Here is a 25,450-nt window from a genome sequence, read left to right on the forward strand (position 1 = left end):
CTGTTTGGTCACGCCGCCGGTTGATATTGACAGCAGTACAGCCAACGAGCCGACATGAGAACAGAGGCTACTTCCAAATCATTTTTGAATGCTGGAGCCGGCCTAAAATCACTGTACCTGGCTACTAGGTACTAACACCAGACAGCAAGGGTAACCTCAATGAACAGAGGCGACATGTTTTTGTTGGTTCCTTCTGATGTTCGAGCTCCGCTGACAACTCGCAAGCAGAGCAGAGATAGGTGCGGCCGAGGGGGAATGATGTACGTAACAGCAAAGACGGCACCAAAAACTGACGGTAGAACCGCTTAGCGCTCGTCGTTCACTCAGAATGGTGATTAACGCTTCGGACCAGGGGTGGATGCTTCTGGAGCAGCAGCTTCCATGTGCGTGAAATATGAATCGTACGTGTGGCCAGACACAGGACGGCGGTTCACCTTTTTTTTTTCTTTTGTCCTAAGGCGTGAGATCTTTTCGGCGATCTAGAACCTTCAGCTTACAATTGCGGTAAAATGTTACGCGTTACTGGTCCAGGACTGTCTAATGTTACCGCAATATGGTTCTCAATAAAGACAAAATCTTACATCAAATGGATCCTACCAGCGGATTGCATTGAAGTTGTGCAAACCAATTTCTCCGCCTCTGCCAGCCGAATATCCAATTTCGACCATATGACTTGGCAAGATGAGCGCTTCAAAGAACTCAGCTTCTTCGAAAAAAAAAGAACTCAGCCTTGACTTTAATGGTTAATAGTGGTGATGGTACCTCCTACGTATCCAAACTAAATATTAGGTTTGCTTATTATGTTTTATCATAGTGATTTTTTTTTCTAGATAGCCGACGTATCCGATAGCGAGATATTTACAGTAACATCGTCAATCTCTAAGATTTGTATCTTCGATCTTTAATAGATGTTATATCAGTATACATATGTGATAGTATAAATATATATGTGTCTACAAATTGTACTAATGCTTTTTTTAAAAAGTAAGCGCATCAAGTTGTTTGATCCAAAGGTGGAGACGGACACTAGTTATCAAAATACAGAACAATGTACTGATTATCATATGGCGCTCCATACATACCAACTAGGGAATTTATACGAAAACTTAGAGGGTGTATAGTTATTCAAACAGGTTTTTGTTGAACTGTGTTGTATAAGCAGGTTGATGAAAAGTAGGCTAAGTAGAATCATATATGTTAAAAAAAAAATTTGGTTAACTGTAGCTATCTGGATAGACTGAATTAATTTTCTGTTTAGTTGACTGGATCTGATATCAGAGTTGAGATTTTGATTAGTTACTTGAATGAAGATGATTTTATGATATTGATAATATAGATCTAACTGCATGAATATTCAGCCAAAATGAGGAGCGAGTTTCACTCTAAATTAAAATATAAATAACTAAACATATTTTTTCTAATATTATAGGTATTTACTGTACCAAGCTAAAGAGAACTCAAACAATCAAACACCTCCTTAAGTTACGCAATTACGCACTCACACCTGCACGTAACGAGCGCTGCTTGTACCAAAACGTGGAACGGTGGTTTGAATTTGACAAGTTCCCATCAATTTTTTTTCCTCTGTGTTTAGAAAAGTGCCCAATTTTAGCAATGCCTCAACGAAAAAGATCACAAAAGTGAAAAGGTAAAGCACATGCGCCGTGTGACTAGTCCGTCAGGGGTCCCTTCCGAAAAAGCACAACCTTCAGGCCACACAAATTCCAGAAATATCGGGAAAAGCACAAGTGAAAATCAAAGAAAATGCCAGCCCTGCGCGGCCTGTACGTGGAAAACGCCGCCGCCGCTGCACAGCCTCCGCGAACCAGTTATACACCGACACACGCCTCCATGTGGGCCCACGGCACGCAGAAAGTCCAAAAAGCCCATGGACCAGGTCCATGATATTTTCTCCCCAAATGGCACGCCACCCGCTCTACAAAAGAGGCACCGGGAGCCCGCAAGCCATTCTCTCCTCGATTTCCCCGACGCGAGATCGCCGCATCTCTCTGGCTCTCTCGGTACCCGGTGGCCAGAGAGGAGGAGGAGGAGGAGGAGGCCATCTCATCGGTTTCGCGTGGGTGTGGTGTTTCTGTGGTATCGATTTGTCGTTCAATTAGGTTCGGGGCGGTCGCCATGGGATTTGGGATGGGAAACGAGGCGAGCTCTTCATCGTCGCGGCTCGACGCCGCGCCGCTGCTGCCACGCCACGGCGGAGGAAGCGGCGAGGTGGGCCTGTCGTCGCAGCCCAAGACGTTCGCGAACGTCTTCATCGCGGTGGTCGGTGCCGGCGTGCTGGGGCTGCCGTACACCTTCTCGCACACCGGGTGGGCCGCGGGGTCGCTGCTGCTCCTCTCCGTCGCCGCGCTCACCTTCTACTGCATGATGCTGCTCGTCGCGTGCCGCCGCCGCCTCACCGACGAGCACCCTAAGATCGCCTCGTTCGGGGACCTGGGGGACGCCGTCTTCGGCGCGCACGGTCGGTTCGCCGTGGATGCGATGCTGGTGCTCAGCCAGGCCAGCTTCTGCATCGGATACCTCATCTTCATCTCGAACACCATGGTGCACCTCTACCCGATCTTCGGGCCGTCCTCCTCCGCCCTCCTCTCCCCCAAGGCGCTCTTCATCTGGGCCATGCTTCCGTTCCAGCTCGGGCTCAATTCCATCAAGACGCTCACGCTCCTCGCGCCGCTCAGCATCTTTGCCGACGTCGTCGACCTGGGTGCCATGGGGGTCGTCCTTGGCCAGGACGTTGCCACCTGGCTCGCCAAGCCCCCGCCCGTGGTGGCCTTCGGCGGCCTGGGCGCACTCCTCTACGGGCTCGGCGTCTCCGTGTACGCCTTCGAGGGCATCGGCATGGTACTGCCTCTGGAGGCGGAGGCCGCGGATAAGAAGAGGTTTGGCGCCACGCTCGCGCTGTCCATGATGTTCATCGCCGCCATGTACGGCCTGTTCGGCGCCATGGGGTACGTCGCGTTCGGCGACGCCACGCGGGACATCATCACCACTAATCTCGGTGCCGGATGGCTGTCGGCTGCCGTGCAGCTGGGGCTGTGCATCAACCTGTTCTTCACCATGCCGGTGATGATGAACCCAGTGTACGAGGTCGCCGAGCGCCTGCTCCACGGGAAGCGCTACTGCTGGTGGCTCCGGTGGCTTCTCGTCATCGCTGTCGGGCTCTCCGCCATGTACGTGCCCAATTTCACTGACTTCCTGGCTCTCGTGGGGAGCAGCGTCTGCATCCTCCTCGGGTTCGTGCTGCCGGCCTCGTTCCACCTCAAGGTGTTCGGCACCGAGATGGGCTGGCCCGGGGTGCTCTCCGATGTCCTGCTGATCGTGCTCGGCCTCTCGCTCGCCGTGTTCGGAACGTACACATCACTGCTGCAAATCTTCCACTCGTCCAGCGCTTGATCTCGCCATCTTTTGCTGTGCGCCAAGCCGCCAATGATTAATTTGTTCGGCGCATTAGTTCCAGGTGCGTTGGTCGCGCTGTGTACAGAGAAGTGGATCGGAGGAGGAAAGAACGCCCATTTCAGCCATTTGTTGACTTGGACGTGGATTTTGTGTTGATCGTCGCATTCTTCCAGACCAGATTGCAATTCACATGGTATGTATGAATGGCTTGTATAGCATGGGAAAAAATCTGTATGCTTTTACTACGACAGATTTCCATTGTTCCCGGTAGCAATCTACTATGTATGTGTCCTAGATGTTCCTGCCACAGTGCACGATGGATTCGATGAAAGGACAAAACTCTCAGTTCATGGGAGCTCTTTTTATTGTTGAGTGTCTACTTGTTGGTTGCAGTGCTGATGTCGTCCTGCTAATTGGCCGGCCAAGCAATTGTGACGTGTTCGAGTTATATGATTATAGTCGTCAAATTGTACTCTTTCAATTCTCAGTCTTGTTAATTGGCAGGCCAATATGGCCACGCAATCGGGACGAGTTACATTACTAGTAATGTACGTTTAATTCTCAGTACGAGTTTAATTCTCTTGTTAATCCTCAGTCTTCGCATTACATGTCAAAGTATGGTCCTTGGTTCTAGTCTTGTCAATCGGCAGGCCAATCTTGCCAAGCAATTGGGACGTGCTACATTACTAGTACGTTTTCGAAGTACTCTTTACGTGCTAGTAGTCTGTCCTAAGTAAAACAAACATGTAAGAGAGCCCCGAAGAGAACAATTTCGTTTCAACTTGCCCGTCCGTTTCATTCCCAAGGTTGAAATTTGAGAGAATTCTGCTCCCACACAGCAATTCGATTCAGCAACTCCGTCTCAGATATGACGCGGTGCTACCTCCTATCTCCTGTCAAAGTATCTTATAGCATGGAACAAACATTTCAGAGTTACAGATGCATGAAGTTTGTTGCAGCGCCGTATGCCTTCCTTTTCTCACTTGGCAAGCAAGCATAAAAAAACATCGTTGACAGGAGAAAGCGTAGCGAAACTCTTCAGTCTCTTCTCGAGTACTTTTAGAACCACCACCGGTGATCGATGGGCCCTACCTCACCACGTGAAAGATCTGTTCCTATCTTCCTTCGGTGTCTCCATCATTCATCCATGCATCGCAGCGCTAAGCTCTAAGCTGTTACTGTCATCGGATAAGGGCTGGGCTGCAGAGGTCTAGCCAATAAAACGGCCTCCATGTACTCGACGGGGCGTTTTTCTCGACCATTTCATAATCTGGCCAGCCCAAAATATTCAACACTCGTTGGATAAAAAATGTGGTTAAAGGGAGAACTTCAAGTGTATAATCAGATGGGTAATTACTTTACAAGTTACCAGGATGTCCAGTAGATCCCTTATCACCTTTCTTATTCAATTTAGCAGCTGATTGTCTGGCTAAAATAGTTCATATAGCTTAGGCAAAAGGAGAGGTTGTTGGTATGGCTTCTCACTTATTTGAAGGTGAAGTTACTATATTATAATATGCTGATGATCCTATCATTTGCATTTAGCATGATATTGTAAAGGCTAACAATCTTAAGTTGCTTCTTTACTTTTATGAAATGATGTTTGTGTTAAAGATCAACTTCCAGAATAGTGAAATCATCTATTTAGGGGGATGACCTGTTAGCAACTGAATATGCTGATCTTTTTCACTGTCAAGTGGGTCATTTTCCCATTAGGTTCTTGGGGTCTTTGGGAGTCCTAACAGACTTCATGTTGCTGACTAGATTCTAGTTGAAGAGAAACTATTGAAAAAACTTGATGTCTAGAAAGGAGGACTTATGTCCATTGAGGGGAGAGTTACTTTGATCAATTCCAGTTTATCTAATGTGTAGATGTACCACATATCCATATATTTGTTACCTAAGACAGTTCATGATCATATGGACCTTGCTAGAAGAAGATTCTTTTCGCAAGGTTGGGGAACTAAGAAAAAGTATCATCTGGTCTCTTAGGATAAGATTTGCAAACCCTAGATGAATGGGGGCCTTGGGATTAAAGTTCTAACTAAAATGATTTTTGCCCTGTTATGTAAGTGGTGGTGGAAGCTTAAAACCAGTGTGGGCATGTGACAATCCATTATCAAGAGAAAATATCTTGTTAATACATCAATTCCCTTAGCGAAACATAAGCTGGATGATTCCCCACGTTGAGCTGATTTATTAAAAGTAAAACACCTTTATCTCCAAGGAAAAAAACTCTTAGTTGGAAATGGAAAGAAAACTAGATTTTGGGAGTATACTTCCTACTTTATACAGTATCCTTATTGATAAGAATATTTTTGTTTTTTAGGCTTGTGAAAATTAGTGGAATATCTCCTTTAGAAGATGGTTGTTTAGGGATCTTCAGGACCAATGGGAGAATGTTCAGTTATGGTTGTCTCAAATTCATTTGAATGATACAGAGGATGAGGTAATATAGAGTTTGAACTATGAAGGTAGTTACACTGTCAAATATATGTACAATTGGTTGTTGAGAGATTCTCCCGACCATTCTTTCAAGCATATTTGGAAATAAAAAATTCCTAAAAAATCAAGATTTTTTTTGGCTCCTTAAGCAGAATTCTATTCTTACTGAAGATAACATGCTCAAGAGGAAATGGAGGGGTGATGGTACTTGTTATTTCTGTATCCAACCTGAGAGTTCCAGACATCTCTTCTTTCTTTGTCTTGTTGCTAAAGCTCTATGAGGTTTTGTAGCTATTTAGATTGGTGCTAACACCATCTCAAGTTCTATTGTTCAGCACTATGACTAGATTGAAAACTAAGTCAAAGCTGATAAAACTTTTTATTCTATGGGTCTGGCTCCCATATGTTGGGCCATTTGGAAAGCACACAATAAAGCTTGCTTTGATTAAAAAAAAGTTGATTAGGCATCCTAGTGAAGTCATTGTTCACTCTTGCTCTTTGCTGACTGTTTGGACAGATTACCTCAAGGATTTGAGAAAGGAAAAATTAATTCGTGGTGCTTAAAGATTACTTCATACAATGTCCCATGTTATGATGCAACATCAATCCCCTCAAGTTGCTCCTGGTGGCCTCCTTCGACTTCCCCCTATTGATGAGGATAACAAAGAGGATCGGGATTCTGAATATGAAGATGGCTAGTGTTGATGGGTTTGGTTGTGTGCTTGTTTCTGTAAGCTACTTGATCTTTTGTGAACTTGTTCTTTAGGCTTTTGTGCTTGGTTATCTTGTCGGTTAGTGGGTCTCCTCTGGTCTTAGGTTCTAGTTAGAACCTCTTTTTATTTATGAACTTGTGCTTCCTCATATGCCTTAACTACTAGTGATGTAACACACATATGGTTCCGTTATTCTCATAATGAAAATGGGGTATCCCCCATTCGAAAAAATATTCAACACTCGAGTATAAGTCTGTGACTCCATTTCTTTTTCAGAGTGCTCATTGCCAACTTTCACATGATGACCTATTGCAATCTTTCAGATGTAGATGCCATAAGATCATTTTAACATTATATATTGCTCAAGATCAGGATCAGGTTAATACTATATGTTGCTATTAGATGACTGTCATTGCTAAAAAACTATTTTTTAGAGACGAGTGATAACATATTTTTATAGGTGTTTAGCACACCCACATGTGATCGAAGGTCTGTGAAAATGAACGATTTCCGCATATGCAAAAGAGACCACCTATGAAAACCTATTACCTCAAGCGATTTCTTAAGTGGACCGTCTATGTAAATAGGTTTACACAAGCGGTTCCTTAAGTGGGCCGTCTATAGAAACCGATTTTCATAGACAGTTTCTTAAACAAATTGCCTATGATAATCAGTCCCAATTTCTTTTTTGACCGACCAGGCACCCCTCGCGACTGCAACGTCGCAAGTCACAAGTTATTTCACGTGAAATACGCGTGTGTGCGGTTCTTAACATTCGAACTCAAAACCTATCAACTTGCGTGAACACTACTCACCATCCCACTACAGAACTACTACTGATCTTAATAGCATATTCATTCCTTTTGATATTTCCCATCCAAAACTTCAAATGGGCATCTAAATAATTTCAAATAAAAAAGTTTTTAACTACAAAGTTGTAGACCTCATCGAGAGCTATAATTTTAATGTTAAGTTTGTACTCATCTGACTTTGTATGAAAAAAATATGAATTTTTCAGATAAGCTATCATCTATTACCACAGACAGTTTATATAAGAAATCACATGTGACCATTTTCAAAAGCGATTCAAATAATAAACCATCCGTAAAAATGGATGACAACTTATCTTAAAAAATTATAACTTTTCCATAAGAATTCGGATAGGGACAAACTTTATATGAAAATTGTAGCTCTCGACAAGATCTATAACTTTGTAGTTGAATTTTTTTCATTTGAAGTTATTTATATATTCAAATAATCATTTAAAGTTTTAGATATAAGATATTGATCAAAAGGAGCGCATATGCTATTGTTATCACTAATAGCGTTCTGTAAGCCAAGTCTTATTGTTGATAGTGGGGGTCTTTGATCTTTTCTTGTTAATCTTGTTGAAGATGTTAGAGTTGATAGTATTTTTCTTCTTATTGTTGTTCTTGATTTTACTTGTATTAATAGGACTTGTGGTAACAATAGTATCAGTGTAAAACTTTAACTAATTATTTGGACACCTAATTAACTTCAAATAAAAAAGTTTTAAACTACAAAGTTGCAGATCTTATAGAGGGCTACAATTTTTATATAAAGTTTGTATTTATCCAAGTTCATATAAAAAAGTTATAAATTTTTTAAGATAAGCTGTCATCTATTTTCAGAGACAGTTCTTTATATGAACCGTCTCTAAAAATGGCTCTCTATTTCTATAAGCAATTCATATAAGGAACGTATCTGAAAATGACCATTATCACAGGTGGTACGTTATGTGAACCACTTATATTAAGCATTTTATTTTTAGATACGGTTTTCCAGAGTCGGTTCTTTATGTGAACCGCTTGTGGTAATCGTACTATTTTTTAAAGGCGATTCACATAAGGAATAACTTGTGGAAATGACCTTTACACTAACAACTTCTTATGTCCCTATCTTTGAAAACTACTCAAACAGTTTGTCATATGACCTGTCTGTAGAAAATCACTTTAGGTATCTCAAAAAATAATTTTTTAGTAGTATATTCTCCTGACCTCCGATGATTCTTTTTTCCCTCTCCTACTCAGTACATGTGTAGTATCTAAACACATGCGCAAACTCACACCACCTTCATCAATTCACGCAAACTTACACCTCTACATGTACACTAAACCTATAAACTATACGCACACACGCACCATGAGAGACTCACAAAGACACAGCTTCGCTAGCAACAGGATGTTGCACTACCACTTGTGGCACCAGTGTGGGAGAAGCAACAAAACTATTCGGAAAAAGACCTAGTGATCACGCGTGTCGAGCAGAACGTGGGTCGGCAGGGGGCTATGCGCAGCTCTCGACCTCCAGTGGCTCTTATCGCTTGCCTAGCCGGTTGGTGGCGCAACCGTTGGTACACAGCTGCTTACTTTCTGTTTTATTTTCCTTTCCTCTTATTTTTGAATGAACGCTACTCGCTTTTCAGTGATTGTGATTTTCCGGAAGGACAGCTAGCTCAGACTCCATCACTTTCTCATCTCGGCTCACTTCAGTTGGGCTGGGCGCCAAGAATCACTCAAGCGGAGTTGGACCGAAAATGTGGTTGCTTTCCATGCGAAACCCCTTATGTGAATCATCGAGGGATGGGATCGGAGACTAACCGCTTTCTGAGAGGATAATAAGTAGACTAACTGCTTTTTAAGAGGGCGGTACGATAGTGGGTGCTGGGTGGACCCTACCCGCTCTCCGAGAAAGACAGTAAGGGGTGGCGGTAGACGCCTATTTATATAAATCTTTTCATCAGAAATCTATTTATTTAAATATTAGTTATAAAAATATAAAAACTCCTCACACGACATGTCCTAGTACATGATGCCGCACAGATGATGCCTTTAAAATCAATTTTCATAAAAAAGGGATGTTTTACTATGGAGAAGCTAAGCATTGTGAGGGAGTGTACTCACAGATCTTTGAATGCCATATGTGATGTTTTCATTTAGATTTCTCTGGATTCCTGTGCATCATAAGAGGATTAGTAATAGAAATTAGATAGAGTTCGAACTACGCTTTTAGAAAAAATTAAGCTCATGAAAAGGTAATTTGATGTCAGTTGGAGAAAGACTAGTGTTAATCAACTCTATTTTGAGTAGTCTTTCGTTGTTTAGGCTTTCTTACTTTGAAGTGCTAAGATAAATTCTTAAGAAATTGGACTACCACATATCAAAGTTTTTCTGGCAATACGATGAACATAAAAAGAAATATAAATTATCTAGATGGAGTATCCTCTGCACGCCCAAGGATCAAGGGAGTCTTGAGAACCTGAACCTTGATGTGCATAATAGATGCCTACTGAGTAAATGATTATTTAAATTAATAAATGAAGATGGGATATGGCAATAACTTCTCCAAAATAAGTATCTGCGAACCAAAACTATTACTTAAGTTGACAAGAAAACAGGTGACTCATATTTTTGGTCGGGTTTAATGAATGTGAAAAAAGACTTATCACATTTGGGTTATTTTAATTTTCATAATAAGAGGTAGATTAGATTGTAGGAAGATGTTTGGATAGAAAACTGGACACTCAAAGATAAATATCCTACTATATATAATATTGTTTATAGAAAAAGTACCACTATGTCAGACATAATGAATTTGGTACCTCTTAACGTTTCTTTTCCTAGACCTTTGTTTGGTAATAGGTTGGATGCTTGGCATGATCTAATCAGAACTTCAAGGATTATATGTCGTGAAGCCTACAGGATGGAGCAATTTTGTATATTACTCTGGTCAGTGCTTTCCATTATAGTTTAAAACAGAGCTCATGATATAGGATAGATGGTCTTACTTGAAATCCATGAAAGTATTGTATGATATCCATCTGAAGAATTTTTTACCAATGTTGCACTAGGATTAGGAGGCATATGGAATATTTGCGTCGCCAGTTTAATGTCCATGCCTTTCTACGGGTAAAATATATTATCCTACACTGGTATATTGAGCATCTCTCTCTGAGGCTTGCCTACACTATACCCTTGTCTGCATGGTATTCATTAACCTTCATTAAAATAGTCTGTAATAATTTAGCAAAATGTAAGATTGTAGGCAGAGTAGACCAAAGCAATTGCTGTAATTTTTTACCTCTAGGAGAAATGATGTTGTCTCTCTTTTGATCATATTGCAATAATTGTTCAATGAGTATCTGAAACCTAAAAAAGAATTCAGAGTAGAAACATTGGTTTAAATTATGTTTTGGACAGACATTATTTGAACATGAACAAAATGTTACCTATACATCATAAATACGAATTGATATTCACTTAACAGCACAATAGATAAATGTATGTGTTTAATCGGTGATACGTTGTCTCATCCAAGCTGCAAATGATATTATTGTACCACTTTACATGTCATTCTGTTTAATCATTGTCTTCTTTTTTGATTGTAATACAAGGCAAATTAGTCTACACCTTGGAGGTAGTGACACAAGTAGAACAACAGATAAAAAAAGGTTTAATAACCAAAGTAAATTTAGATACTATTTGTATATTACGTAACATATTTACCATGTACTCTATATATCACATATTAATTTCTTGGATTGTTGGGGGTGCGTTGCGTCTTACACCAATATTAACATAACTTGCTACTATGTGTTCAATTGAGATGTCTTTCATTGAATTATTAAACCATGTCATTGATAAATATAAAATAAATTATGCATCATTCATAAATGAATTGACATATGATGGTTATGAAGGTGATATGTCCTAAAGGTAATTATAGAGAGATTATAGCACACGTCTATGTTTATACACTTATGAATAATGCGTTATTCCCAGAATGACTATCATTTATATTGATTAGCAAGTATGTGCTCGTTGTTTATATCATGATGTTATTCTAAATTGATCCCTGATCACGTATCATTGTGATGATTCATAAGATCAGCACATGTATTGATTGATGATCATGTTTTACGGATTATAGGTATAGAAATACCAGGTTAATAATGTGAACATTCATGTTGGAGAATATGATGTTGGATAGACCCACCTTGTGATACTGTTGGGATTGTTTTAATGATGTGCCATCAGTTGTTATCTCATATGGTGTACCTATAGGATCCTTAGACCTGAGATCGCCATTGACTCCCAAAATATATAGTGACATACTTTGAGGCTGTCAAATATTATTCCATAACTGGGTAGTCATAAAGATAGTTTTCGGATTTGTCATGAAATATGTTGTGGAATGTGAGCGATCAAGATGAAATTTTCCCCTTCTTCATAACGAGAGAGATATCTTTGGACCTCTCGAGATAGTTAGATTGAGAAAGTGCATGGCCATGTCAATATGATTAAAAAGTTAATAATGATGAATCCATTACTTGATCGAGTGAATGGTCAAACTATTACAAGGGTGGCACATATCTCACCTTGACCTCGACTGGTATCATGAGGCAAAGGGATCAATATACGTGTATATCAAGGTTCAGCTGATATGATCTTTGTGTATACTCGAAAGTCAACATATCCAGTTAGGGACCGCCATTAATTTTGGTTTAAAAAGGATTTTCGAGTCGTAGCCATTTGTACATGAACTTAACGGGTCGCACATTTAATATGTTAGAATAAAATATACGAATTGGATTTATATATGGGTTTGATTGGATTGTGATACATGAGATGTTAGAGTTTTAAAGGGCTTCCAGTAGGGGAGCTCATTAGCGAGCTCTATATAAGGAGATGCATGGGGTAGGGCATGCTAGGGAGAGCCACTTCGAAACCCTAGCCGCAATCCTCCACACGATCTCCTAAAACCCTGGCGTGCGTGCAGTGCTAGCATATCGGCGCTCGACGATGCCGCCCAGTACATGTGGATACCGTAGAGATGCTATTGCTATTGTGGCGCTGATATCCTCGGTGTGTAGATCTTAATGCTATTGCTTGACTAGTCGAGGACCTACTCGGCTGGTCGACAAACTTGCTTGGCGCTAGTCGCGGAGCGTGACGTGACCACTCGGAGCTGATCGAGGATGCGACAGATCTGTTCGGTGGCTGATCGAGGAACTGGTCGAGGAGCCCGACCACTTGCTCGGGGTTGGTTGAGGAGCGTGACCACTTGCGCGGGGCTAGTCGTGGACCTGATCAAGAAGCTGTTCGAGAAGTTTGATGCACACGATATTGGATCGGTCTACTTCAACTTTTTTTTCGCTGCACTATACGTCAAGTGGTAACGATCTATGATCTCCTACTTATATGGTTTCTGGTGAATACGGTAATTTTTTTAAGACTAATGTAGCCTACCCGTTCCCTAATAAGTTGTATAATAATAGATTTAGAAATTGATATTAAAAAATGGTGTAACATCCTATAGAACAAACTTATTTCCTATTGTTAATGAACCACCATACCACACTTTCACGTCGTGAACAAGTTGCTTTAGAAGCCATATATCTATAAAAAAAATACATGACTTCAACATTGTCTCTAGCTTGGCATATGTAATATAAGTTCCTATACAATCGGTTAAACCGTTTAAAAAAAGTGGCCCTAGGGATAACACCGTCTGAGGACAAGGAGACTAAAGAGTGCATAGAAAGTGATGAAGATGAAATTCATAGAACATGACATTTATATACCAAAAAAAGAGGGAACAAGAGGTACTCTCGGTTCAGTGGGCAAGAAGACTTAAAAGCAATAGATAAAGCAATGTGGAGAGCTAAAAAGAAATATTTAAAAACTATACCATGTACTCTTCTTCATAATATTTATGTTGATGGTTTCTGCTCCTCTTTCGTCGATGACAGGCCATATGGCGCGCAAACAACGTGCTATTTCTAGTTAGATTTCGAGAATTGAGTGTGTTGTGCCTTGTTGATTTGGATGATTAGCCTGAAAAACAAGGGCAGACCTTGGATCTTCTGCATTAGTGGCGTCACCAATATTAATTTGCATGTTTTGTAAGTTTTTTCCTCAAATAAAGTGGATTTTCGCCATGGTTTGATTTGTGCAAGGTTGTCAAATTAAGCAGGTTCAAGCACAAATTTGAGCCTGCTCTCCTCTTGCGTCATACACTCGCTCGTGTGCTTACTGAAAACAGGTGGTACAGCGAGCAATATCGTAACTTCATTTTGCTTGTGGTGCGTCGGGTCCAGCTTGTGCTGATCGAAAACCATCAAAAGATTTGGGGAATTTTAATTTCACCTAGGTGTTTGCTCCTCCCTCCAACACACGATTTTGTGGGTGCCCAATCTGCGCACAATTCATGTTCAGGTGAGTTTTCTCCTACTCCGGCAAAGTCCTCAATGATTTTAGGATTCAGGATTTATGGTAAGAGTTCACTGGAGGCCATCGAGCTTAGAGGGATGCTCATGACGGCTAAGCAGCTCAAATGTGGCGATGCGTGCACCGCCTATTAGGTGCCATAGGACGATCAGTGGGTAGGATAGGGGTGGATGACTCACCGACAAGTTAGTATGGCGGCGATCATGGATTCAATAGCAGGGAGACACTGAAAGGCGAGAAAAATAAATATGACAGAGCTCATTAGAGTCGACGAAAGAGGCAACATGGGCTCGATGGTGGCTCGGGCTCCATAGGGTGGCTCACCGGCAGGGATGAAAACAAATGGAAATGGTCGGAAAAATTTTCTAACTGTTTTTATTTTTATATCTGCCGGACGGAAAAAAAAAACGGGATAGACGGGAACGGACAAAAACAAAAACGATCGGATATAATCGGAGGGTCGAAAACGAACCAATACGATCGGAAAAATACCGGTATCGGTCGGGATTCGAAAATATAAAATAAAAACACCGACCTATAGAAACATCAAGATATATCAACATGTATAAATTTAACATTATCTTCAGATAACACTGAATTAATAAGTTTAATGAACCAATCCAATCAGCAAGTTGCATTAAAGTATAAAAAATATCATATGATTTTTGGATTCACATGATATATCATTTTTTATCAATATTTAACTCAAACAATACAAGATACAAAGATACAACAACATAAGTCATAAGACCGAGCAGTAGCTCGGTTGGTTCGCTCCCAGTGGCAGACTGACAGGGACGACCAGTCGTAGGTTCGATCACTAGGATCGACCCACGAGCCTCATCGGAGTTTTTTTTCTTAGTAGTTAGGGGTATACACACACGTGCCCGTTTAACGAGAATATATCTGTAACGTGTATGCTTAGGACATGCACGCGTGTACGTGCGTTATGCGTGAATGTAATATAAGTGGGTTATGTACGTCATATTTTGTATCCCTCTAAAAAAGAACCACATAAACCTTAACTCGATACTCGAACATATAATAAATATAAGTGATAAGTCTCAATCAAAGACATAAGTGAGCGTAGGGGTGAAAACGGACGAAAACGGTCGGAAAAACCCCCTACCATTTTCACTTTCACATTTTCTCAGCCGGACGAAAACAAAAACAGGATAGACGGGAACAGAAAAACACAAAAACGAACTGAAAAAAACGAAATACGGCACCGAAACATAACAGGATTTTTTCGTTCCGTTTTCATCCCTACGCACCGGTGAGCGATGGGTGGTGGCAGGGGTGAGGGATGGGTTGAGGGGAAAAAGTGCTTACAGAGAAAAAAAAAATCGGGTGTTCTGCCCCTAGAACATCCTAGTTGGGAATCTCGTTGGGAAAATCGTGATAAAAAACGAGATACCAACGATTCAATCGGGAAGATACTCAAATCGATTTTGGTCCCGTTTTCGGCTGTCACTTCCTGGTTTCAAACCAATTCCGGGTAAGAACCAAAAAAACAAACGGCCAGGACAAATCGGGAAAATCGGGTCGAGACGGGATTTTGTACCGCTTTCAGCCCTGGAGTCCTTGCTCTGTCGCCGGACTCGCTAGCTACGGAGCTCCAGCTGCATCGATCCATTTCTCATATTTGCAGCACGGATAAGCAGGCCCAGCAACTTCTGCAACTAGCACGTCAGCACCATCTGGAAAGCCCAAGCAGCAATTGTGCGTGGCAAGCGTAGACGTCTAGACGGGGGTCACGACGCCACGGGCCTGAAGCCACCCAATCCCGCGCGGGCAGCCCATCCATCGTGGTCATATACCGTCCACGTCCACTTCGCCGAACGCTGATGGCACGCGCTCGCTCGCTGGGTGACAGGTGCCGCATGGAGCGTGCGGCAGTGAAAGGGAACGGGGCACCGAACCCAAAAGCGCACGGAGGCGGAGCCTAGATTGGACGACAGGTGGGTCGAGGTAATATTCTGATATTACCTATGCTAGTTTAATATTAACCTATGCTATCTTTCCTATCGAATTTATTTTTTATAACATTCTTTAACACTATTATATTATTTTATATTTTTTCATCTCTAACGACTACTCTATTTTTTACCTTTTATTAATCTCTCTTCCTTCGAACTCACATGCATCCTCCATAAACAGTGTTAGAGTCTCCATTTTCCATCTATAAATTTGCTACCGCCGAAAGGACTCCGCATCACTATGCCGCCCGTTGTCAATCCTGCTGGAGCGCTCGCCCAGTCGTGCCGATCGGCATCCACTGCAGCACGGGGCTACGGATCGACAAATCCGATTCTGCTGGAGACGCCCTTAATATTGGCTAATCCATTTTCATCTACTGTATCATATGTATGATCTTTCATATAATAGATAGATGACGATATGTATTTATTCAATATCCTGATATTGCATCTGCTAGTTTAATATTAGTCTACCAGAAATTACTAAAAATCTTATATCTAAATATAATTAGAGCTCAGATAAAAAGTAAAATAATATAACATGAATCTTGGCTATTAAAGACAAAACATCTTAAATTGATAAAGTTTGCTAAGGAAAAAACATTTAGTTACATGCAATAATCATGGTAGTAAAGTATACTTTATGATATCATCTAATACATGTATGTGTTTAAAAAAGATATAATCTTGAAACAAAGATAATAGATAAAAATAAGTTTATACATCAGTGAGCTCGTAAATTCTTTACTTTTTATATGCAACTCGTTAAATACGTGTCTATGGAATTGCATAAGTATAGGAGCCACCCCCCGGTGTCTCCGCCCACAACCACGGGAGTGCGCCCCCCCGCCGACGGCGCAGCGCGCGCCACGTCTGCCCCTGCAAATCCCCAACCGAGGGAAGCAACTGGGTATTTCCATCGCGCAAGGCCGCAGCATAGAAAACGCCCAATTCAGATTGCATGGCCGCCACAGGCTGGTCGGAGCTCCCCTCGGAGCTCCTCACCGACATCGCCGGCTGGATCACCGAGCTCGCCGACATCGCGCGCTTCCGCTCCGTCTGCTCCTCCTGGCGGACGGCGGCGGTAGACGCCGCTGCCGCGCCCCCGCCGCAGCCGCCGTGGCTCCTCCTCCCGTCCTCCCCGTCCCGGCTCTTCTTCTGCCCCCGGGAGGACCGCATCTACCCGGACCTCCGGCTGCCTCCCCCCGCAGCGGAGGCCCACCGCCGCCGCCGCCGCCTCTACGCGTCCCCGCATGGGTGGGCCCTCGCCATCGACCCCACCGATCTGGCAGCCTCCCTCGTCCATCCCTTCACCGGCGGGACCCGCCCCCTCCCGCCGCTCCCCGCTTTCTTCGCGGAGACCGACGACCTGGTCTGGGACTGGTCCCCGCACGGCGTCATGGCATCATGCGGTGAGGGCCTCCTCTTCTGCGCCTCCGACCCGCATGCCGCATCCTGGGCCCCGATCCCCGCCCTGGCCGACTGCAATGCGAGCAGCATCAACTACGCCGACGGCGAGTTCTTCGTCTTCGAAGAGGACGTCTGCCGCACCACCATCGTCGACGCCGTCACCCTCGCCGTCGCCGCCGTCATCCCGGCGCCCGCCGTCGAGCTCACCTCCGAGGCGCGTCTCGCGGTGGCCGGCGACGAGCTCTTCCTCCTCGTCAAGTCCAAGTGGATGTACCTCTTCGGCAACGACGTGGACTTCTCCAAGGCCTTCCACGTCAATCATCGCAGCGTCGATCCGGCCTGGCAGGAGCTCACAGACATCGGCGACCGCGCGCTGTTTGTGGATTCCCTCCACGGGTTCGCGGTGCAGACCGCGGGTTTTGGCAATCTTGAGAGCAACACCATCTACTCGGTGAGCAGCAAGGCGGTGGATTACAGGCGTCCCACCACGGTAAAGTATAGCGTGTCGGCGTTTAGCCTGGAAAGCCGTAGCTCCAAGAAACTTGCGTGCCGGCTGAACGGCCGGGAGATGGCGATGCGTGGTGTGGCGCCATCGTGGATCATACCGAGCTTGAATGAAGGTTGAGGAGTCTGCTGGACAATTGTGTTGATATCTGGCTCTAGGTAAATTCTCCGGTATACTTGCAGTTGCATTGGTTCTTTGAAGTTCATACCGGCAATAATCCTCTTATATTTATGTTCACTCATGTAAATTCTTTCGCTTAGATTAAAGTTCTCTTGGTCAACCACGCAGTCCATAATATGCGAATTACATTTGTTGGCAAACTTCCATCAAATTCAGTATCCATTGTTAATGTTCAAGTTAAATTCTTTTAAGATAAAGGAAGTACAACTTCCTAATGTTCGAGTTGAATAAAGGTTTGTGATATTAGAACTGAGCTTGATGAGTTCAGTGTATAACCCAGTATGATTATATGTTGAATGAAGTAACTGACCTGGATGGACGGTGTTATATATCATAACAGGCATAGCTCAATGTGCGTAACTGATTATCGATATCTCACAAAATGAGATGTTTTTGTTCAGATTGATAAGATAGATGGGTGGTGCATTGAGGACATTTGGGTGATCTAATCTAGGAGGGCATGTGTGGTCAGGTTGTGTTGGATTTCTGGCGAAGCTTTGCGATTGCTTATTCAGCAATGACTGGGCCATCCTGAGGAGGAAAATGTTCTGAAAATGATGTGCCAGTTCTACGGGGTTAGGAGATGGACAAGGATGGGATAAAGAAAAGGATGATGATAGAGGATGATGCATGGGCGGCAGGGAATGGAGTGATAGTTGATAGGATTGCTTGTGTGCGATAATGAAGCACCGAATTCTGCCATTCGTACTAGAATTCTTCACTTCCTCTAGAACGAAAGAGAATCACCAATGATAATTGAGTCTGACTCGATGATGATGGCAGCAGCTGGAGGACATGGACATGTTGAGCTAACCCTGCTGGAACTAGAGACGTTCATGTATTTTATTGCATATGTGGTTGCTTCTGGTATAAAATGAGGATGGTTTTACTTCGATTTGCGAATGCCCTCAACAAAGCGTTTATTGTCTATCAAGCAACAAAAATTGACAGCGACAACATCTGGATTCTGAAGTCTCTGGGGGCGCTCCAAAGCGCCTATCTTAGTTTCGGTGAGCCATATGCCTCAGTTCTTACCATTTTCTGGGAGTCCCAACAAATAGCAACTCTCACCGTTGGCGCAGAAGTGATGATCATGACCATCTAATGGTAGACTAAAATCTTCCAAGAGTATACCTCATTAAAAAGCACTAGCATGGCAGGCTAAATTCTTCCAAGAGCGCACCTCATTAAAAATCGAAACTTCTCACTAGCATGACAGCTGTTGGGCCAGGCCAGAACAGTCTTGCTCATTGCGCGTTGCTCGGTCTGCGTTTGTTTCAGAGCTGGGTTTGAAAACCGCTTTTCATAGTTCACGGCCAGCCCAAATCCTGGGCTAGACTGGAGCATTGGGCCAGCGGAGAATCATGCATAAATTCGGTGACCAAAGAACTCCAGCTGGATGCACGTCTGACTTCACCGACAGCAGGTCCAGAAGCTGTGAGAGGGAGATCCATATCCTCGCCCAACTAGAGGGCTGAGGATAGTCTATGTGGTATGCTATCGTGGCCTACACGGTCGCCACCAAGATTAAGAAATAGATCAGCTGCTTAGAGGACTATTTATTAAAAATCTCTCTCTCAAATGATGATCTATTGTGCGGGATGGTTTCTTGTCCATAGGAGGGTGGAAAATGTCTGGCTATGATGATCAATGAGATTGATATAGTAAAAATACATGCATTTTGAATAGATCGAAATCGGCTTAATATAATCAATTCGATGATTTTTTAGCGTTTTTATAGATGTGATATGTGTGTTGTCCAAGCGTAGAGCTTTTAATTATAACATGTTCACATCATACTGTTAGAATTTGATTCTACAATTAACTTTCAGAGGTGTGAGAAACTACTGCAGAGTTGTTAGTCTCTCTTGCTCTGCTAAGAAGAGAAAGTGTGAAGCGACACGTATGAGAAGGGGAAATATCCTCATTGCATCTAGTAGATTCTCTGTTCTATCATTGACATTTTACTATCCTAAATTATGTACTGTGATATTTGTATTAACTATAGATGTCTGGTATCCACATCTAAGTTCTACTATCCAATTAAACTTCTACTTATTTTTTTAAAAAAATGCTTTGTCTTATAAAAAATTTGCTATTCCTAATGTGGGAAATGTAAATTGTATATAAAAAAGCACCCATTCTCTCACTATAGGTGGGTGAGAAATATTTCTCAACCACTCATAAGTTGAGAAGTATCTCTGCACTTTGATACGTGGATGCCACATTATTAGTTTGAAATTTGTCTTTTTTTTTCTTTTCACTGTACAAGTAATTGTTTAAGCTGAATTTTTTAAGAGCTAGATTATAGCACCTTCAAACCACTAAATTTTGTTAGAATTTTTCATGAGTATTTTTTTATAGTGTTTTGAAAGTTGAGAGCATTGAAACATGATATTTTTATGATTTTAAACCTTTCGCCTGTTGGATGGGTGGAAGAAACCTAATTTTATAAATTTTCAAACGGGCTCATAATTTCGTAATTTTTAACTCCTGCACCGCGGACGGAGCGAGCCGACAAGGTGTGCGGCTGAGAGCGCGTTTTGCAGTGCTGGTCGACCACTCGAACCATTCGTTCTGCTCTAGCCTTGCCCCCGTTTTCTGCCGTCCACGGCCGCCTCGTGGACCTCCAGGCCACGGTGACAGGCCAGAGGGAGAACGTGACGCGCGCCCCGTCCAAGTCATTCCAGTAGCAGCGGAATGGCGATCCCGGAGGACTTGCCTCTTGCTGATGCCGCGTGCAACAACTGGTCATGGAGGTCCCGGCGATGGTGTGGTGGTCCGAGGTGTATTCTTCACCTGCACCGAACAACTCGCCTCACGCCCCTCTTCCTCAACGCTGCCAGCCAGAGCCCTGACGGCCGCCTGCCTTCCAGGGGAGCAGGGGCTCATGCAGCTAGCTGCAACCTGGGAGCGGAGGGTTGCGCCAGCAGCTAGCGTTCGATACGGCGTACGTCTTCTCTGCCTGCAGCTGTTAGTGTGCATGTGTTACTCGCGGACATGACTACATGAGGCTGCGGCCGATCTGGCTGTAGCCATGCTGCGGCAGCCCGCTGACATGCCTGCTCGGTACAGACGGAGCTAAGGTGGTAAATCAAAGTTTTACTTGATATTTAAATCAAAATCCGATCAAAAATTTAAAATTTTAATCTCAATAGCCTTCAAAATATTTAGTTGGTAAACATAAAAAATATAAATATAAATTTGTATTGAAAAATATTTTTATAATATTATATTTTTATTAGATACTATAACTATATTGTAATAGAAAATAGTGATAAAATTACACGTAGAAGATCGTAAAAAATAAAAAAAACTTAATGTATTTTTGACCAGAAGGAGTAGTAATTATCTTATTTTGATCATATGTGCACCAAAGTAAATTAAACTTATGGTCAATATTACTTTGGATTATGTATTTAGCACTATTATCATTTAAGTTCTAGCTGCGCCCCTAACGGTTCAGAGGTGGACTGCAGTTTGGCACTTAGTGTAGCCTAGATGTCTGACATATTACTCCGATCTTAGTTCTGTAATCACTAGTGCATTAAACAAACATACTTAGTACAGTGGTACTTATGCCAATTCTGGTGCTGTGGTGCATATATTACTGGTACAAATGTGAGCAGCTAAGGTCGATTAATTCAGACCATTTCTTCAGCACTCATTACAAATCAACAATCACAACACCGCAAAGCAAACAAACTAGTCAAATACAAACCAGGAAGCACAAGCACCACATGTCGCAGATCAGCTGGAGTCCTATGCAACTTCGGGGCAGAGCCACTGATCAAGTGATCAGGAAGGAATTTTTCGCTAGCAGTCATATCTCATCGGTACAGGCAGCCCCTGTACGCCGGCGTCCAGTAGTCCATCGCGGTGCCATCCCGGTAGACTTCAGGGGTCCACGAGACAGGGACCAGGCAGAGCCCCCTGTCCCTCAGGTCGTGCTCTGCTTCTACCTTGCTCGCCTCTGCATGATCTCCCCATGGGACGACGCTACCCTGAAACATAGCAGCTCGTAAATAATCCTGCACTGATCCAGTAGCTTTCCGACAACAAACTTCAATCTGTACCTTGTCCCTGCTCGAATTCGTGTACGGCTCGCTCAGCAGCTGCACGAAAAAAGAAAGCAGGAGATCAGCTGCGTGCATAGCTCAACTGAAAAAAGGGGGTCCTGCGATTGCGACATGCAACTATGCAAGCATGCACTGTCATTTTCTCATGTTCTGGTAGTGTGTGTGAGACACGACAATATGAGAACATTCTTTATGTTCTTCGGGGCTATGACTAGGAAGACCACTGATAAAGGGGGTTCAACTAGGTCAATATCATATGTGGAACCAGCTAAACAGTCGTTGCAACGATTCATTGCATCTCTGAAGACACCACGGATTGTCTCTCTCCCTCTCCCCCTCACCCTCCCCCCGTCTCTCTCTCTGTGTGTGTACATTGCCCATCTGTAGTACACTCCCTTTTTGCTACTAATGTAAGGATGAGCATGGGAATCTCTTACTTTTCTGGAAGCTTTTGTAGTTAGGTCAAAATGTGCAGAGGAATGGAGGGGATTTTGAGAATAATGGACTTATTTACCTGTACTTGTTCATGCAGAAACTTGATGTACTTGATCGTTTCAAACAGCACCGATGCTGTGTCAGTCTGAAAACACGGCGCAATTCATAAAAATGGTTTACATTGAAACATTCTATCGCCGTTTCTCTGATCGCACAAAGCAAAATTTGAATTAGAACCATATGCACATACCTTCCCAAATGGTGAAACGATCTGTTGCAGTGCTGTGATCTTCTCTCCTATCTTCACTTTAGGCACTTGTTGCTGCATTTATTTTTTCGCCCCCAAATAATCATTATTTCGTTGAGACGCGAAATGGAAATGATCTACCAAGTTCACAGATAAATTTGGCATCTCAGTTCTCATCTTTATTGTTACCTTGGGAGGTGATGCTTTAGAACCCTCTTGCTTAGACTTCTTCACGTTGCTCGTTCTTTCCTCGGACGGCCGCTTCTTACGGTCACTGGCCGCTCCGCTGCCGCTGCTGCTACTCCTTGCCTGCAAACCACATGCAAATACAGTTCACATCTGTAAACATATGGTTCACGAATATCTTCCATGCATCATTCGTAGTTCATTGACCATTGGCTTGAATGGCATGCATGTTCATATCTTACCGAAACAATATCCTGATCTTGTTTACTGCTGTCAGACAGATTAATGGATCTCATGTATGGTTGCACCGACGACGTCGATTCTGCTGTTGATCTGTAGCCATTAAAAGAGCTAAAGTCCGGCAAGCTCCTCATGCTAAAAGGACTAGCCTCGATTGCTCGACTCTCCTGGCAAATCTTGTCAAGCCCTCCTATGCCTGAATAATCCAAACAAGCATGCATACCAACACTAGCATTTGTACTTAGTTGCTGCAGAAAGGAGGCCTTGGCCGGGGCTGCAAGTTCTTGCTGCTGCTGGTTGCTGCCTTCCTTCATCTGATGGTGTTCGGCGTAGGCGTAGCATGGCATGGAACCAACGATGTTTATCGCCTGGTTCACACCGGCAGTACTCCCAAAGACCAGCGGCGAGCCGGCGAGCTCGTACTTGACCGGCGAAACATCAGAGCCTGCTCCGAATCGTCCCAACAGTGCCGGCGCGGCGTAGTGGCCGGCCGGGACGTCCTCGAACATCTCCGGCGTCACGTTCTTCGATGCGAGAAGATCGAGGAAGTTCTCCCTGTAGCATGGGCTGCTGATTCTGAAAGCAGAAACCATGCATTCATCTTCGGTTAACTTGCGTGATTACAATTCACGGCAAGCATGTGATAGAGCGTTGTGAGGACGAGGTTTGTGTATATATTATAAACTCACAGTTCGCCGTGCTGGCTCCATGCATGGCCGTGGACGTGCTCGCCCGCAGCCGGAAGGCGCACGTCGGAGGTCGACGATGAGTCGGTGGCAAAGGCCATGCCGGCGCCGAGGAGCGCCGCTGTCGTCCCGGCGTAGGTGCTCCAGGAGGGGGAAGACGACGAGGAGGTTTGCGAGGCCGCCGCATGTGCCGCCTGGTGATGGTACTCCCACATGGTGGCCGGCGGCGAGGTGTACGAGCTGAAAGCGGCCGAGTCCTGCAGGTCGGTGGCTTGGTGCGGCTGGTGCTGGGGCATCAAATACTGGATGTGCACCGCGCCGCGCTGCGTGCAGGTGCATCGCACGTGTCTACGGATCGATCGAAGGCGCAATGGTGCCGTGTGGACCTTAGTTGATGCATGTGGGGGCCTATTTGTAGGGGCGCTTGGAATATTTTCCGGTGGTGTTTTTTAGGATGATATGCTGCCGTCGGCATGATGCAACCATGCGGCAAGACATCATTGAGAATTTTGGGTTTCTTCTCATTTTTCAAATATACAATTGAAAGGTGCAATAGCCTATGTTTTCCAAAACAGATGTGAAGAACTCCAATGCGTCTACTTCACAAGCTGCACGCAGTTCATCTTCTCGGAAAGTACCGTTGAAGCATCTTACAGTAGCTGCATTTCATTGGCTAGGAGTCAATTATATATTCATGCGAATATTTCTGACGTTACAGTCTCGTGATCTCGTCAACAATTTTTTTTGGATGGAAAAGTCTGACCAATAATTTGCTCCAGCTGAACTTTACTATTAACCATTAAGCGATGTAGCTTTTTGTCGAAATAACAAAAGAAGTATATAAGGTTTTGTAGATGCAGCAGAAGAACGACTTTTAGATGCACACATCAACTTCTTGAAGATTCTAGCAAGCGGAAATGGCCAGCGTAGAACAGAATAAAGGTAAGTTTGAATTCTCAGAGTGAGATGGCACGCTAAGTGAAAAAAATTTAAAAGTGATGGATCATAATTGTTATGGATCTTTAAACACGTTATTGATGACTAGTCATAAATAACGGGTAAATATTTATCACCAATAATCATTGAGGATGGATCAAAATTTAACCCGTCACTTGTAACTTGATGAACTTTTTTCATGTTTTTTAAAAGAAAAAAGTCTAAAAAAATATTTTTTTTAAATGACCCAGCACGAGCACTTGCGTTCTGCGGGAATCAAACCTGTCACCTCTCTCGTATGCAAACCCTCTCACCAACTCAGCTATCATATTGTTGTGATATAAAAGAATATTTTATCATTTTAAGTTTTGTTGCCAAAGATTATAGGTGTGACCCGTCACCTAATAAGTCATAGGTGACGTGTCACGGTTATGACCCGTCATCTATGTCTATGTTACCAATTTGAATTATAGTTTGCTTTAGAGCTTAACCGCAAAGAGAATAAAAACATTTTTAATGGTTCTATTCAAAGTTTTGGAATAAGAGAGTGGGAGTGTTCACTTCGATCGGAAGCAGCTGCAGAATTGAAATAAGCAATATAACTAATGTTTCAAATAAGTGACCCGAAGCGCTCTTAGTAAAACAGGCATAACTTTTACATACGGACTCCGAATTCGACGTTTTTTTTTTATTCTACGGACATCTACAGAAAAAGTTACATCCGTTTCCCCTAGACTTTGTCGGG

At 43.2% G+C, this 25,450-nt stretch overlaps 3 protein-coding genes across 4 annotated transcripts; 2 read left to right on the forward strand and 1 right to left on the reverse strand.

The window, feature by feature from the left end:
* Positions 1-1,953: 1,953 nt before the first annotated feature.
* On the forward strand, positions 1,954-3,895 carry LOC133919483 (amino acid transporter AVT3B-like). Its single transcript, XM_062363884.1, has one exon. The coding sequence runs from the start codon at positions 2,137-2,139 to the stop codon at positions 3,409-3,411; it is 1,275 nt and encodes a 424-aa protein (XP_062219868.1). The 5' UTR covers positions 1,954-2,136; the 3' UTR covers positions 3,412-3,895.
* A 12,718-nt stretch (positions 3,896-16,613) lies between these two features.
* Positions 16,614-18,791, forward strand: LOC133919484 (uncharacterized). 2 transcript variants are annotated; one of them, XM_062363886.1, is made up of 2 exons: positions 16,614-17,874; positions 18,298-18,791. In XM_062363886.1, exon 1 carries the CDS (start codon positions 16,763-16,765, stop codon positions 17,834-17,836), a length of 1,074 nt encoding a protein of 357 aa, XP_062219870.1. In that variant the 5' UTR covers positions 16,614-16,762; the 3' UTR covers positions 17,837-17,874; positions 18,298-18,791. The 2 variants fall into 2 exon arrangements, with proteins under 2 accessions (XP_062219870.1, XP_062219869.1); XM_062363885.1 differs by having other exon boundaries at positions 18,369-18,791.
* Positions 18,792-21,427: 2,636 nt separating this feature from the next.
* On the reverse strand, positions 21,428-24,137 carry LOC133917650 (uncharacterized). Its single transcript, XM_062361529.1, has 7 exons — positions 23,773-24,137; positions 23,086-23,659; positions 22,847-22,966; positions 22,661-22,732; positions 22,490-22,555; positions 21,973-22,011; positions 21,428-21,900 (listed from the first exon to the last, which is right to left on the reverse strand). The coding sequence occupies exons 1-7, from the start codon at positions 24,063-24,065 to the stop codon at positions 21,727-21,729; spliced, it is 1,338 nt and encodes a 445-aa protein (XP_062217513.1). The 5' UTR covers positions 24,066-24,137; the 3' UTR covers positions 21,428-21,726.
* Positions 24,138-25,450: the final 1,313 nt, after the last annotated feature.

The sequence above is a fragment of the Phragmites australis genome, chromosome 5, assembly GCF_958298935.1.
Source record: "Phragmites australis chromosome 5, lpPhrAust1.1, whole genome shotgun sequence".
Lineage (NCBI taxonomy): Eukaryota > Viridiplantae > Streptophyta > Magnoliopsida > Poales > Poaceae > Phragmites > Phragmites australis.